The 17,228-nt window shown below is 37.6% G+C and overlaps 1 protein-coding gene across 1 annotated transcript in view; it reads right to left on the reverse strand.

Moving 5' to 3' along the window:
- Window positions 1-17,228, reverse strand: part of LOC123316628 (extracellular serine/threonine protein CG31145) — a 138,218-nt gene that overhangs the window by 39,513 nt on the left and 81,477 nt on the right. Inside the window, exon 6 of the mRNA XM_044902805.1 lies at window positions 9,065-9,157. Within this exon, the coding sequence (XP_044758740.1) occupies window positions 9,065-9,157 (93 nt within the window). The remainder of the gene's footprint in view (window positions 1-9,064; window positions 9,158-17,228) is intronic.

A 17,228-nucleotide genomic window follows, 5' to 3' on the forward strand; every position in this document is an offset into this window, starting at 1 on the left:
GGGCCCCTTGCTCTTTTTGATATACATAAACGATCTAAGCCTTGTTTTGTACCAGCTGTTGAAATATGTTGATGACACGGATATCCTAGTGTGGAGTGATAGTCTTAGCAATATTGAGGAAATAGCATCCGAACAACTAAATTCAGTGACAAAATGGTTTTCAAATAACCGATTGGTTCTAAACACTGATAAGACAACCTCTATTTTATTTCGGACAAAGAGGTCAAGGGTAGATTTACCTGAAAACCTGACTATAGATGGTATGCAAATCAAATTAGAAAAGAACCATAAATTTTTAGGTATCTACATAGATGAATTTCTTGATTGGGGAACTCATATTGACTATTTATGCCATAAACTGAGCACCACATCTTTCGCAATCAAAAATGTTTCAAAAGTTATAGACATCAAGCAATCTATTGTTCTCTACCATGCATGTTTGGAATCTGTTGTTAGATACGGCATTGTATTTTGGGGGACAAATGCAAAGGTTCAAAAAATTTTTATTATTCAAAAAAGAGTCTTACGCTATATAAATAAGATGAAGTTCAGAGATAGTTGTAGGGGAGTGTTCAGACAGAATAAAATATTTACCATCTATGCATTGTACATATATGAATGCCTCCTATTTCTATTAAAATACAATGAAACTTTTTCATCTCAGACCAGTCACAATTATGCCACAAGAGGACTGAATATAAATTATCCTCCTCATTCATTGTCAATAACAGAAAGGAGTACGTATTATAGATGCATCAAATTTTATAACTGTCTTCCAAATCAAATAAAGTTATTACGATTTGATAGTGTTTTCAAGAAAAAAGTTAAGAAATATCTGATAAATTTGGAACTTTATTGTCTAAATGATTTCTTGGCTTCAAGGGGGGTACCCTAGGTTAAGAAAGTATTGTTTTCATGACGCCATTTCTTTATAATTTGTAAATTATTCTGGAATAAAGAGATTTATTTATTTATTTATTTATTTAATGAATATTATGAATATGAATAGAATTTTATTATCTACAACTTTCATGATGAATAAAGAAAGCATCAGAGGTACAGGAAGGGAGATATTTAAAAAAAATGCCTTTTTATCATCTTCGAACTGTCAGATTAAGAAAACCCCTCCTGAGTAGTGTCAGATTAATGAGTCAACACGTCTGCAACACCGAGATCAACCATCTGTATGAAAATATGACACGCTCGAGTATGTACGAGTACCGATTTTTTTTGCATTTTCAAAGGACCGCTTTAACCTTGCGTCACGTCTGATTTGTCAGTCTCTTGAAAAGTAGCTTCTTTTGGGTGCAATTAACATATCCTCTAAAATCTGACACACGAGAAAAAAATTTTTTTTCACCATTTCCAACTCTTCCGTACGGCTAGCCCCACCACTCAAACTGTCAGATTAACATAAATTTATTATCAGACACACGTAGGGCATATACTGTATCTTAACCTGATACGCTCCAATCGAGTATGTACACCTGACTTTTTTTTACAACTTTGAAAACCTGTAGACGCTTTCCCCACCGCTGGAAGTGCATACATCATGGAACCATTTTTTCTTTCTACCATCTAATCTTCAAAATCCACTAGGTCTCCACGCTGCTCGAGTAAATCCCGATTTAGCATGGTCGGCTCCCCAACTATAACACTATATATAACATGACCATTGTTTCGGCTTCATGAAACTGTCAGATTTTTTTTTCGTTACTCTTGAATGATTAGTTTCAATCATGAAAAGGATCACGCCTAAACAGTGAGACAATGAATACATTAATAAGAATTAATTCAGACGCATACCACCCGATGATATGAATATCAACAAGTGTTACGATCTGAATTGAACTAGCCAATTTGCCATCGTCAAGGCCCTAAATGGAGTATGCTCCATCGAAGAAAAGCAAATGCTGACCATGGTTTCTGTCTCATTTGACCTCATCAGAGCAACATAGCTTTTTTCTCCGATGGAGAACGTTTGGAATTGATGGACCCTTATTCAATACTGGCAAGCGCTACTGAGTACTATAGAGTTACACAGAGCGCCACCCAGTATGAAAAGATATACGGGTTTCTATCTGGAGGGGATTGAATCGGATATCGTTTCATACTTTGTCTTTGTGTAACTGTTTGTTTACTATGCTGATAGGCTGTCCTAGACAATTTCTCCTATATATAGGTCTAATTTTCGGTACCCTACAGGGCCCAAGGTATCTCATCTTATATTATATTTGACACGCTCGAATAAATTCCGAATTTCTCTCTTGGGCTCCCCAACTATTGAAATCTATAATCTATAGGTACAAGGATTTGGCGAAGTATTCAATTCTACTTTTTCCTCCATTTTTCCCGCTGGTTACAAAAACCCTCGCTGTCAATCCGAGATCCTCATCGACGTTTATGCATGATTTTCATTTATTCTGTAGCATTGTCCTCTATCTCATTAAAGCCAGGCCGTCTTGTCATCTGAGAGGCAATGCCCCGTTCCATTTTCAAATGAAAAACGATTTCCTTAGCGAGACGGAGGCCCTCCAGATGATAGATCTCCAGCATCCCCTAAATTTCAGCGGAAATAAGTGCATTCTTCTTCTTTCTCTATTTAATTAATACCTAGGTCACATTTCACGCAGACGTTCGTTCGTTTATTCAAGGAATTTGTTCTTGTTAGGGAAGGCTGCCGTAAGAGCCGAATTGGCGGGAGGTTTAGATTACGAGGAAACAGATTAAATCTGAAAGGATGAATCTGCCAGAGTTCTTTTTCACTCTTGTCGCCGCCGGTGAGGATCAGGATTATCTATTGCCATTAAATAAATGGATATTTCTCTCAGATTTTTGAGGACGCTCAACGGAGATGTTGATTAATTGGAATTGTTCTGCACCTAGATCTCAAGACCCTGAAATGGAAATAACAGCACCAACAAGGGGTGGAAATTTCCCGATCACACTTTGGAGAAATTAATTTCTGATGCAGGAAGATGATTGATTGAAATATTGGTATAGGAACGGATTTTGGACAAGATTGTAGGGCTACTCCGTTGTTACTGCATCCACAAACGTCTGAGAGTTCGTGTAACTAATAAATCAGTTCTCCTATGGAAAAATTTCACCCCAAAACATAAATGTGCCCCTTGGAAGTTTCCTGAACACACTGGTACAGTGGTAATCGTCGTCTATGATGAAATCGGTCATATCTGGACTCGCAGTGAAGTGTACGTATCACCATTCATCTCACCAATGTACATGGTGTTCGACAGAAAAGGACCCTGTACCTTATATGCGAATCTTTAGGAGTTACCAAGAAAAACTTCAAGTAAAATTGTTCATGCATGAATCAGTCTTCAATCATTCGCCGATTCAATACGACTAACTCATTTATGTACAGAGTGGCAATACAAAGTTACCCTTTCTTTAAATGGAACACCCTATATTTGATTCGACATGCGAATAGAGCTTAAAATGATAAAATCAAATGTATGTACGTAGTTTCATGTGTCTCAGATTGCCCGTTTAGGATTTGTTGACAATTTTCTACAAAAATGGTCCAATATTCGAAATAGGTACTGTAAGTATGTTATCTTTCTAGCCATTAAATTGCAGTTTTCGCCAGAAAATTAGAAATATCTAACTCTGAACTGTTTCAATAAACAGATCATTTCTGAGAGCTCAAAAGAAGTGCTGCCACGTATTGAATATGCATGATTTTATCTTGTTCTTCAAATTCACCCCTTATGAAATGGCGTCATTTAATAGCTCTTTCAATCCCGAAGTTAACCATATACATTACAGGCATAAAGCTAGGTTTTTTGTTCGATTATTTTCACCAATATCGTCTTTTTTGTCTCTTATACCAATGTATAGTCCGAAAGATTGAAAAGATATATCTTTTATTTCCTTTGAGATGAGTATTGCTCTTGATATGAGAGAACTAGAGCTAGATGTTTTGATGGAACAGACTCAATAGGAGATCGAAAATACTCGTCTTCCTTTTGTAACTCCACACGCCACGTCACACAAGCGAGCATTGGCGTAACTATCATATAATCAGGCAGTGCATCTTAAATAATAAGGATGAATTCAGATGCATACCACCCGACGATATGTATATCGACAAGTGTTACGATCTGAATTGAGCTAGCCAATTTGCCATCGTCAAGGCCCCAAATGGAGTACGCTCCACCGAAGAAAAGCAGATGCTGACCATGGTTTCGGCCTCATTTGGCCTCGTCAGAGCCACGGTGGAGAACGTTTGGGATTGATGGAACTTTAATCAATGTTGGCGTGTTCTACTGGGTAATATTTACCTAGAGCGCCACCCAACATGAAACGGTGTCCGAGCATATGTCCAAAGATTATAGAGCTTACCTAACTCTATAATCTTTGCCTTAATTCAGTACGCCGATTCGCTTTGAGAACGTCAGACGCATGATGAATTGAGAAGTCTGGGACGCGCTCAGGTCACGGCAGAGAACGATGCCAGCGATACAATAATGAAGAATGATAATGATCTGAATTTATCCTTATTATTTTATTCATCGCCGTTCAGGCGTTATCATTCTTCATCTTAAATAACAACATTTTGGCACAAAAGTTAAAGTTGTTTTAAATTATCTTCTTTTCAATTATACCTATTACGGTTGTCTATCGATACGCTACTGCTCCGACCCAGTTCTGTCAATTGAACATGACTTTGCCACCTTCTACGTCATCACCCATCATTGAATTGAATTGCAACTTCTTTCTTTACCTATACTCTTTGATTATCACAGAGTGGTGGTCTTTACCATAGGTGACATTTACTCTTCAGTAAACAGAACGTCTGCTGAGACATTTGGCTCCGATTCTGACTCAGAATATTCACTAACGAAATGATCAGTGAGACTGAAGCGACTAATGCCAGTGAAAATTATAAATGTGAATCTGAAACCGTAGCTGCGAAAGCAGAAGTAAAAGCAAAAAACAGCAGCATTCTCCAATGCAAGATATAGTGATAGCTACTAGTGGCAATATTGAGAGAAAGAACTTCAAGAACTTGACGACCCCTATAAAAGAGGTCTTGGCCTAATGAAAATTCGATATTCAACTGCGTAAAACCGATAGAATTCCTTAAATAAAAACACAAGGCTGAAGAAAAAATGCTTGCTTTACGATAAACTAAAAGACGTTTCTATAATATTTATAAGTTTATCTATTTGAAAAAAATTATTCATTATATTGAAAATATTCTCGACTTCTGAGCAGAAAATTTATTATGAACCTATTTCTAGCTAAAACTCAACAAAATTTAATAAATAACCACCATATTACTCTGGTATGGTTCTGACTCCCTGAATATGAACATTCTCAGTCGATAAAAAAATGTTTACTTATTCTGAAATTTTCCCAATCCTCCTATACATGGAGGATTCGCAGAAACCTGCAAAACCGACAGAGGTTACCCCAATTATCACCCTCTAAAAGATACATAAATTCGTCCCGTCCTCCGTCGCTGAATTTCCCAGAGGATCTAAACCGTGAAAATGGAAGTTTCCATTCGAATGTGGGGCGGCTCTTCATCAAAATCCAACCCTGTCACGGTGGCATGCTCCTCTGTCCCGCTTATTCACGTTCCATGTTACAGCTCGAGTTAAATTACATTGTAAACTTCCCAATGACGACAGCAACTTCTTACTTATGGTTCGTCTAACAGGCCAGCCCGTATCATTAAGTGTTTCCTATTTTCCGTGAAAGCGGATGGGGAAAAATGACGGTTTATGGCGGAAATTTTACGCTTCAAACCCATTGATGCGCATGATGAGTGAAACATACTGATGAATACACAGCCAAACTTTGAAAACGAAAGAAGTATAATTGAAGATATCGCGTTTTGAATTTTGCAATTTCTGAGATGAGAATCTAAATGAAGAGAGAGAGGCTTCTCTCTCCCACATGCAATCGTTTTGGCGTGTTCGAAAACCTACATTTTCTTACCAAACTTCTGGATTTCTGACTAATTTTTTTTTGTTTTTCCATTTTCCATTTCTCTGTTCACTTTGAAACGTTGTCTGGGGTGCAATTGAACACTGGATCATCGTTATTGATGATTTAGGAGGAGGTATCATTTGGACCGTGAATACTCTCATAAGTCCATCTTGAGCGGGGTATACTTCCACTATTCTAGCTAGAGGCTAGTTGTTTGGGTTGATGTTGTCCTGTTTGATTAGAACCACGTCCCAGAAGTTCTACCACTTCTGAGAGTATGATTTTCTGGCTGGTGTGCAAACACGTTGGAAGCAAAAACAACAATTTTGCACTCTTTTTCCTTATCTTTTTTAGTGAACAGCGATAACGTCATTTCTTCTAAACGGTTAGCAACTGTTATGGTTATTTTTGAATAACTGTAGACTGTGTAGACTGTTTCTAAGCAGTTAAATTCAACGCCATCAACACTAACTGTTTTGTCGCCGACTGTTATATGATAAACGGTCTAACGGTTTTGTCGCCGACCTGACCGACTGTTTTATGAATTACCTATACCCAGTTCGATTTCCTATTTCTATATAAATAATCAAAAATTAATGCTCCACCAGTATGCTAAAAACTGCGGTGAGTGCCCCTCCAGAGATTTTATACAATGGACATTAGCACTTTCATTCAGTGATATCTTCGATGTAAAACAGCATAATATACCACTAATGGCCTCCAACAGCACGGTAACGTGAACTGAACCAACATCGAGACTACGGCAAAGACGATATCAGTTTCAACTGTTTCTGAAACGGTCTAACTAAACGTCATCAATGCCAACGTCGCCGTTGAACAGCTTTTTCAACGCCGACTGTTATTCATTTCATAAACGGTCGACACTCTTCAACGATTTGAGACGTCATATTTCGCGCTCACGTTACTCTGCAACATGTTGTTGTTCAGGACATAATAACGGTTGGTAATTGCTTTTGATAAATAACTGTTGTTAAGTAACAGGTTAGAGAATAACGTCCCATCCCTACCTTTTGGGTTTCCCTTCTCTGGAAGTACGATTTCTGGTTGGCGTGCAAACCCCTTGGTAGCAGAAAATAGAGTAGAGAACTGTGTCCCAACGCCGTGCTTTATTTTTCCAACCTACAATCCAGTAGTTTCGAAATTGAGTCCCGATTTCATCGCCCATGGGTGAGTTCTTGCTCTGCAAACCAGACCTCCACAGCCTATATTACCTCCTCGTTGAAAAAAAATTTACGACCTTTTGAACTTTTTTTCAGTTGAGGAAAGAGATCATAGTCGGATGGAGCCAAATCTGGTGAATAAGGGGGGTGTTCTAGTAATTCAAACCCTAAATCGCGAATTTTTTGCAAAGCAACATGAGATTTGTCCTGCAAAAACAAAACACCTTTGGATAGCTTTCTGCTTCTTCAATATCAATTTTTTCCGGCAGAGTGGTCAGTAATGTCGAATAGTTATCTCCGGTTATTTTACCCTTATCCAGAAATCCAATCATGATTACACAATGGCAATCCCAAAAAAATGAAGCAAGAACTTTTCCAGAAGATTTTTGGACACGAAACTTCTTAGGTCTTGGAGAACCAGAGTGTCGCCATTCCATCGATTGTTGCTTTGTTTCTGGATCGTAGAAATGTACCCAAGTCTCCTCCATAGTCAAAATTCGGTTTAAGAAGTCTACATCGTTCTCAAATCGAGCACAGATCGAACCCGATTCTTCTACCCTTGCACGCTTTTGGTCAACATTCAAACATTTGGGGATCCATTTTGCAGCAATTTTTCTCATGTCCCAATTGACGTGAACTATAGGATGAACGCGTTCGTATGAAATATTCAGTGCTTCAGATATCCGTTTTAGCCCAATTCAACGGTCTGATAAAATCATGTCATGAACTGCATCGATATTTTCGGGGACTGACACAGAAACTGGCCTTCCTGATCGGTCATCATCTTCAATGGAAAATTTACCTCTTTTGAAGCTTGCAGTCCAATTTTTCACGGTCGCATACGAAGGACATTGACCAAGGGTATTAAGCATATCTTCGTGAATCTGCTTACCTCTCAACCATTTTGAATACAGGTACTTGATGATGGCTCGATACTCCAATGTTTCGATTTTCACATTTGCGGTGGACATCTTCTTTCTTTTAATTTATTGCGTAACTCTGGTTTACTTTTTCGACCCAAAACTTCACACTGACCCTTCTATTGAGTTATTGTTCGTTGCCATGGTAACGCAATATGTTTTCCATGCATGGAACTGGTCTAGGCTAACTGGATATCATCCTCGTAAAGTATCATCATCATCATCATCATCATACAGCCAATTTCACGTCCATTGTTGGACATAGGCCTCCTCCAAACGTCTCCAGTTCTCTCTGTCTCTGGCTGTTGCAATCCAATTTGTCGCTATCCTCTTTAGGTCATCCGTCCATCGAGTGGGAGGTCTGCCTCGGCTACGCTTATCAGCTCTTGGTCTCCACTCCAACAGTTTTTTGGTCCATCGCCCGTCGTCCATTCTAGCAATGTGGCCAGCCCATTTCCATTTCCGTGTAGTGATTCGTTGTATAATATCATCTACTCCGGTTCGTCGGCGTATCTCTTCATTTCTCACTCGATCCCTCAGGGTCAGGCCAAGCATCGATCTCTCCATTCGCCTTCGTGCTACTCTTAACTACTCGTAAAGTATAGACTGTTTCTATTGCAACCATTGCATTGCGCTTTTAACTTTACTGATTTTATAGTTTTTGGCTCACTTTGGAGGGCTCTCATGAGTGTCTTCTACGATTGAATGGTTAACTGTCTATACTTATAACGTCGAGCGTCGAAGGGAACCAAAAGAATGTCCCAATTCTCACAGAGAGTAGCAAATATGTCCCCGAGCCTCCAGTTATTCATAAACCAATCTTCCCCGCATGGATCACCACATTCAATCACAGTTCCACCCCCGAAACACGTATATCGGTGCCGTACGGAGAAATTGCCCGAGAAAGAAGCAGGGCTTAACCGCGGAAACGTCGATTCCGCCGCCTACGTGGGGTATATAAACCCCGTCTCGTAGCTCCGGGATTCGAAATCAAGTTCTTACCTGTCCAAGTGGAAAGCGGCTATCTCCGCGTTGTGACGCTCGTAGTCCGTGAAGTAGAAGTGATTGGGAAGGGTCTGCTGCTCCCTGGGGAATCTGCAACAAAAACACACCGATTCAAACGTGACACATTTAAACGGCCCCGGCTGGCCGTGCCGGGAAGCCACAAGTGAATAAACAAGAGTCAACCGGCGCGGACCCTGCAGGATTTGCGACGACCCAGAGGATAAATATTCCGGTTTTTACGGGGATCGAGGAGCGAAAAGGTGATGTTTCCTTTGGCCCCGGGTGTTTGAACAGTTGGATGCGTCTTGGGAGGTCCATATCCAGTTATATTTCAATGTGAACGCGGGGAAACTATGACGAGTGAAATGGAAGAATTTTTTCGTTTTCGATGAAAATTATGGTCGTAAAAATGGTTTCATACCTCGATACCTCCCTTAATCATATTAGCCCAAGAGGGATTCGAGATTTAATCCAGCGTGTCAGATTAATATAGGGGAAGATACTTTGGACCCTGAAGCCCCTCCTCTACCAAAAATTAGACCTGTATATAGGGGGAATTGTCTAGGACAGCCTGTCAGAATATTAAAAAAACGAACAATTTACATACTCGAGCGTGTTAGATTGAGATATATGTGGTTAATTACACGTTGAAAAGTATATATTCTCTTAATCTGACAATATAAGCGTGACGAAAAGGTGTGGGAGGGTGGCAAACTTGCAAAAATAAAACGTCACGTGTATATTCTCGAGTGCGGTTGCTTTTTTTCTTATTTTGAAGCTAATGATTCAAGAATAACGTAAAAAATATAATCTGACAGTTTCAGCAAGTCCAAACAATAAAAATTGGCCATAAAGGTCACAAAAATCAGTTTTTTTTAATATTTTAATTATCTCCTGCCTGTGCTTCAAATTGTTTCCGCATTCATTATAAAAGCTTTAGAGCATAACTTTTCCTTGAAATTTTGTCCCAAGCCTTTTTTTAAGTTTGAACGTTTTTTAGTTATATGGCGATGAAAGTATAGGGTGGGCAAAATTCGTTGTCTACTGAGAGGATTTCAAGAAGAATACTTCGTTTTTGAGTTTGACAATTTGGTGAAGTTCTCATAACTTTTTGTCTTTGAAGTTACAAATCGGAAACTTCAACCAGGCACTTTTTTACGTAGAATCCACTGATAAGCTCAAAATATTTTTTCATTTCGAATCATTAGGTGAACTTTAATATTTTTAAATGCAAACTCTTATTGAATTTGTTACTTTTTAATTGAGAAGAAATTTTTTGTCAGTAGATTCTATGTATGGAAGTGCCTAAGAAGGTTCAAGTTTCAGATCTGTAACTGCAAAGGCGAAAAAGTTATGAGAACTTTTCGGAATCATCAAAATCTCAATTTTTGTTCATAACTCGAAATCTACAAATGATATTCTCTTTTCAGATTTGGATAAGTCATGAAAAAAGAGCTCGAGAATGTGTCATCCTTTGTCTTCTAGCTGCTATAGTTCTCGAGATCCCCTCAGTAGACAACAAATTTTGCCCACCCTGTACATTAGACTGGGTTTCTACAGTGACATTGGCCTTTCGCATGTGTGGCTAACCTCCTCGCCCTTATAGCCTTCTAACTCGAAAACGGTTGGGAGTATGTAAAAGTGCTTCAGACAAAAGGTGTATAGAATTTTATTATCTACAATTGTCATATAATGAATATAGAAACGACTAGAGGTACAAGAAGGGAGATATTCGAAAAAAATGCCTTGTTATCATCTTCAAACTGTCAGATTAAAAAAATCCCCCCTGATTAGTGTCAGACTAATGGGTTAACACGTCTGCAACACCGAGATTAACCATCTGTATGAAAATCTGACACGCTCGAAAATGTACAAGTAACGATTTTTTTTGCATGTTCAAAGGATCGCTGTGACCTTGCGTCGGCGTCCGAATGATCAGTCTCTTTGAAAGTAGCTTCCTTTGGGTCTAATTAACATATCCTATAAAAATCTGACACGCTCGAAAAAATTTTGTTTCACCATTTTCAACTCTTCCGTACGGCCAGCCCCACCACGTAAACTGTCAGATTAATATGAATTTATTATCAGAAACTCCTAGGGCATATACAGTATCTTAACCTGACATGCTCTAGAATGTACACCTGACGATTTTTTTTACATCTTTAGGAACCTGCACACACTTTACCCATCGCTTTAAGTGTATACATCATAAAACCTCCTTTTCTTTCTATCATCTAATCTTCAAAATCCACTAGGTCTCCACGACCTCGAGTGAATCCCGATTCAGCATCGTCGGCTCCCCAACTATATATAGGCCAGGCAAATTAGGTTGAAAAAAGGCCGTGTTTCCTAAAAATTCCTTACAAGCTGAAAATGGTTTCAAACGACGAAGGGTATATCGATAATGGGAGAAGTGGTCAGGGCTTAACTTTTGGGGACCAAGAAACCTCGGAATTTTCGCAATGTTTTTGTTTTTTTACAATTTTTACTGGGGAATGTGCATCGGACAAAAATTTGTGTTCATTTCTTTTGTGGAACAGAAATAGCCTTTCAAATGACATCAAAATTCTTTGAATCATTAAACTGGTTCAGCCAGTATCGATCGCCAAAATTTGGTAATTTCTTCTCACTCAGTTTAAAAGAAGGAAAAATTGACTTGCCACGCACATATCATCTGCTCAACAAACACAACATACAGCAACGGTACAGATACTCCATTATGGGTGCTATCTGAATGCAACACATGAATTGTTGTACTGAAATTGCGCAGTTTCTGTAAGGCTGCAATGAGGTGGATTCACTCATTCTTTCTCAGATCCAAATACTTTTGCAGTTTCGCAATTCCGGAGGAATTTTTTGGAATGATCCACTCCTGGCAGATTTCTTCAGAGAGTTTCTCTTGTAGTTTCTTCCTTTTTCGAATTCTCTTCCTTATAGGAGCCATTTCCTACACCCCAGAAAGGCTTTGGTCCAATGAGTGGGGTTTGCGCTCTCTTTCTAGCTAGTGTGTTGGCTTCCTCGTTTCCTTTTATTCCAGAGTGACCTTGAACCCGAACTGAAGAGGACTTTTTTTTTGCCTATTCTATTGAACTTCCTATGGCACTTCCATATCTACTTTGAGTCGATGACATAGGAGATCATTGCTTTGATAGCGGCTTGACTATCAGAATAGATGACGTTGTCACATCTTCGATAGTTTCTTCCCAGGTATATGTCTACGCATCTCTTGATTGTAGGTATTTCTGCCTGAAAAACACTCGACTCGAGCAAGAGCCTAAGGAAAGTGTACCACCTACATTTTGAAATCCTTGGTAATGCAATATAATTTCAGGGATGATAACAACGCCATTTTGTATGTTATATGAATGCTGTTTTTCGTGGAGTGCATTTTATAACTCTTGTTATTTGAACTCTAGCAAAAACGGCAAATGAAAGAAGTTATCATCTGTCTGAGTGACCTCACCCTTCATATATAGGTTTCAGCGGTCGTATCAGATTGAATTCAATTAATTGCAAGCGGAGGAAAGAATCCTACCACATAATTTGTTACGTGTCTAGACGGAAACGAGAAAACCTCGGTCTAATATCACTTCCCAGGCATTTCCGGAAAGTCACCATAAGCGTTAATAATAACTTTGTGTAGTGGTTTGTCTTCGTGATGAGAAAACTTTCGTATAGGAAATCCCCGAAGGATGTATAATATGAACATTGCGGTTCTAGTTTCATCCGTGGGTAGGTGTAAAGTAAGATAGGATAGGATTCGTATTATTAGACCAATACGGATGAATTTTCCGAACATTGGCTGGTTTCGCTAACTCGTACGGAGTTCAGATAAAGTTTTTCTAATACTCGGACAGTTTGAAACATAAATCCTGATGAGTTCCGTTGCTAACGGCCCTAACGCACTTCTCAAATTGAAATACTTGTGATATCTATGCTCAAATGGGAAATTCTCCTCAATTTGGGTTATAACAGCATAAATATGCAAGTTTTAACTGAATAACTATGAGTTTCATTCTTTAATTCTTTAAATGCACCGCGAAAACTATTCAAAATCATCTTTCAAATATGAGGTTTTGAAATTTAAATCGCTTCGTTTCTAGTTTACGATTTGGCAACAGCGCCTACTAGTAAATAAAAAGAACATTGGCTTGTTTATAAAATACCAGCTGTTGATTTACGGCCATCATGAGGCGCGTACTCATTGGCAAGCCTCAACAACAACCGGCCATAAAAATCCCATAAAATTTTAGGACCTTCCTCGTTCGTCGCAGACTTCATAGACAGCCATCTTTTTCTATCTCATCAAGAAAATGTATTTGTTGTCCTTTATTATCAACGCATATTTCAGTCGATGTTGCCAACTTGTGTAACAGAAACGAAACGCTTTGAATTTTAAATACCCATTTTGATTTTTCATTTTTATATTTAACTGAAAACTGAATAATGAATTGCTGTGGCTGATACTTTTAGTGTTTAGTTCGAATTTTCATTCTGTAGATTCCTCAAAACCGCTTTTGTTCACGCGAAAATAAAGCTGTTCTATCTTCAATGAAACACACTGTATGCGATTGAGATTTCTAATTCGGTTCCTATGAATTCCATGGAGTCTCCATGTTCTCATAATCTTGAATTATTTCAGCCAAAAATTGCGTTCAAAACTTTTTCATTCAATATTGTAACAGCAGCGCGTTGTTATAGTTTTCACGAACTATAATTTTGTCAAGGCGAAACGATTAACACTTCGATAAAACACGAAACGAATTGAAAACCCATTTGGTCATCCATTAATTCAACAACGGGACGAATACGCTGGGATCATTAGCGTGTTGTTCGTGAGGAAGGTAGAATTTATTCCCGAACTTTTCACGTAGTTTGTTATTAAAAAATAACGATTTGTCAAACTATACGCGCTCGTTTTAGGCAGTAATTAAGCTAGAGACATTCGTCTCTGGCCTGGAAAACTACTACCAAATGGACAAAATGGAAATTAGCGATAAAAAACGCATTACGGTCTATAACATGAAGAGACGACTAGGTATACTCCATTCACTTTTATTTTAGCACTCGATTGGCCATGAAATAATTTTCTCAAGTTTTTGTAACTAAAACGGAGTAAGATTGGTACTCATGAAATGCTGTTAATGTCATAACGCCTTTGCCACAACTAATATCAATTAATAGATATTACAAAAATGCCTAAAGTGATTAAAAAAAAGAGAAGACAAGGTGTCAGGAGGTTCTATTTAGAATTCAGGTCCGCTCATTCGAATAGTAGGCAATCCTGATATTCCAATATCTATACTCCATTCACATTTATTTTAGCAGGCGGTTGGCCATGAAATAATTTCCTCAAGTTATTGTAACTAGAACGGAAAAAGGTTGGCACTCATGAAATGTCGTTAATGTCATAACGTCGTTGCCAAAACTAATATCAAATAAAATTACGAAAATGCCGAAAGTGATTGAAAAAAGAGACAGAGTTTCAGGAAGTGCTATTTAGAATTCAGGTACGCCCATTCAAATAGTTATACCCTAATATTCTAAAATCCACAATACTTCAGACGGTAGCGAACATATTCAAACCTACCTAGAGAATTTATATAATCTTTCATCTGAACCTAAACGACTTATATTTCAGCTTAATATTTCCACAATCAGAAAGATTGTGAATGAAGAGGAAGACAAAGAATTTCCTTATATTGGGAGACCCAAAAAAATGGTGGCATTTGAGAATTTTATGTTGGAGTAAATTAATGCGAAAAGTTTACTACAGAATTTTCGATTAATATCATCGTAGAAAAAGTTCCCGAAAATTGATTTTTCTATTTTTTTTTGACTTGCTCTATACATTGAAAATGTCTTAAGGTACCAATAAACACCTAATTATCATTATTATATCAATGTATTAAGATGAACAGCCATAAATACGCGCCAGTTGTCCTGTTAATTGTTTATTCATGTGAAATTTTTGTTCAAAGGTGAAGTTTATCTTGACTGGAAACTTCCTTTAATTCCTTTCATTTATATTGATGCAAGATAATTTTTGTTGAAGAATTTAATATTCTTGTAATTATCTGTTGATTCCTTCGGGAGATACCCATTCCCAACCACTGCATCATATGCATTTCATCTTCGGGTTAATATTTTCGAAATATACAACTGATGTAACGTATTGAAACTTTAGCCAAAGAAGAAAACGAACATTAACTCTCCTCAAGCTAGTGAATATTATGATATTATACTGATCTCTTGTATTTTCCATGCAAATAAGTGGATTTTGTATGCCATTAATCAGTTTGCATAAACTTCAATTATGTTCGTCACATCTTTTCCGAAGAGATTCGACATTGCGATAAAATACCTAATAACAGAAACTTTTACGTAGAACGGCCAACATAGCGTTGATTTAAAACCCAAAAATGTTTTGACAAGCGTCATAACCCCACATTTTCGTACTATACATTTCATTCATTTCATTCGAGTTGAATAAACTTCGAAAATGAGTTCATCCAAGGATTGGTACAAGGATTTACTGTAACTATTTCGATGCCTACTTCAATACATTATCGTTTTTTCAATGCGTGGCTGAAATCTATACAATTCCGATATTTTAATCAATTATTTCTACTCATAGTGATCGCAACTTGAGGTGAAGATCGATATTTTTAATTCAATATTCTTGATGGTTCTGATATTTAAATCATTATTCTCATCATATAGGATGCTCTTCATGATGAATTTTTCTTATAATTCAGTCTCGTTTTTTTTCCCCTTTAAAGTTACTTCATTCTTTCACAATCAGAGATGGAATTGAAATAACAAAAACAAATAAAGTCATCAAAGAATATAGATATTTCCTGAGATGTTAGCCCTTTGAAGAGTCATCTAGAATGTTGTGGAAGTCTTAGGTAAAACTTTATAGATAATGATTACGTTGCCACGAAATACCTCACCCCTACCATTCAACTCGATATAACGTCTAATTTGTGTGTGTCAAATTTCTATGGCCCACCGAGTGCTGAAATAAAAGAGAATGGAGTATACAATACAGACGGTAGCGAACATATTCAATGTAAAAGTGAATTTAACTGTTTCATCTGAATCTAAACTACTTATATTTTAGCTGAATATTTCCACAATCAGAAAGATTGTGAATGAAGAGGATAACAAAGAATTTTCTTCTATTGTGAGAATAAACTGTTTCCACAAAAGCTAAGAAAATTCAAAAATTTAGAGACTCTTTCCATTTTTTTCATGATTCTAAAACTACTCAAAGAATCTATATGGACAGACTCAGTCAGAAAACGATCTTGTGCAGAAATGGTTGATCTTTGGCGTCCACTTCTAGGTCTAGGCCCTATTGGCTATAAGTTGAAAAACAATTGGATTCAAAAAATAACGATCCTGTGGCTGACATCAAGACCTCTTTCATCTTCAATAGAGAAAAATCAAGTCATATTCTGAATGATTTATTATTACTAGTAGAATTGCAAGGGAATGATGGATGAAAATATTTTGGTTGTACTACCTCAAACTATTCTTCCTTAAGTCTCGCTCTAGCGGATATGAAAAATATTCACGAATCATACCCATCAAATATGATATATTGCATATACGTTATCCAACCAACATTGAAGCAGCACATGATCCAGAATAATGCGATTACCTTATAACGACATGTAATTCAGGAATTTCATACCTCCAAACAGCCCTAATAAAACTAGACAAAGCCATCCGAAGCACAGCACCCGTCTACCGTCTACCTACTCTCGTATGACAGCAATATGCATCAAGTTAAATAGGGATTGACAAATTATATGGCTCAATCTGGCTGAGATCACTTCTCCTAGGACGAACCGTAAAATCTTGCCCTATTCGTGGGGTAAGATCGCGCCACCTGGCGTCTATAAAATTTCCTGCTTTGAATCCTGGTTTAAAAAGTTGAAGAGTTCGAACCAATCCATTAAAATAAGAATTTTAGCTGCCTGTACTAATTTTCTCGCAACATTAAGTAAAAACTCAATATTATAGATAAAGCCAGATGGAAAATCGTTTTAATAAATGGATGAGAGACCAACCAACCCACTAAAATAATAGCGAGGACTGTGGTATGATCAGAAATTGTTTTTTTTTTGGCGATTCATCAAGTTGGAAAATA

The sequence above is a fragment of the Coccinella septempunctata genome, chromosome 7, assembly GCF_907165205.1.
Source record: "Coccinella septempunctata chromosome 7, icCocSept1.1, whole genome shotgun sequence".
Classification (NCBI taxonomy): Eukaryota; Metazoa; Arthropoda; class Insecta; order Coleoptera; family Coccinellidae; genus Coccinella; species Coccinella septempunctata.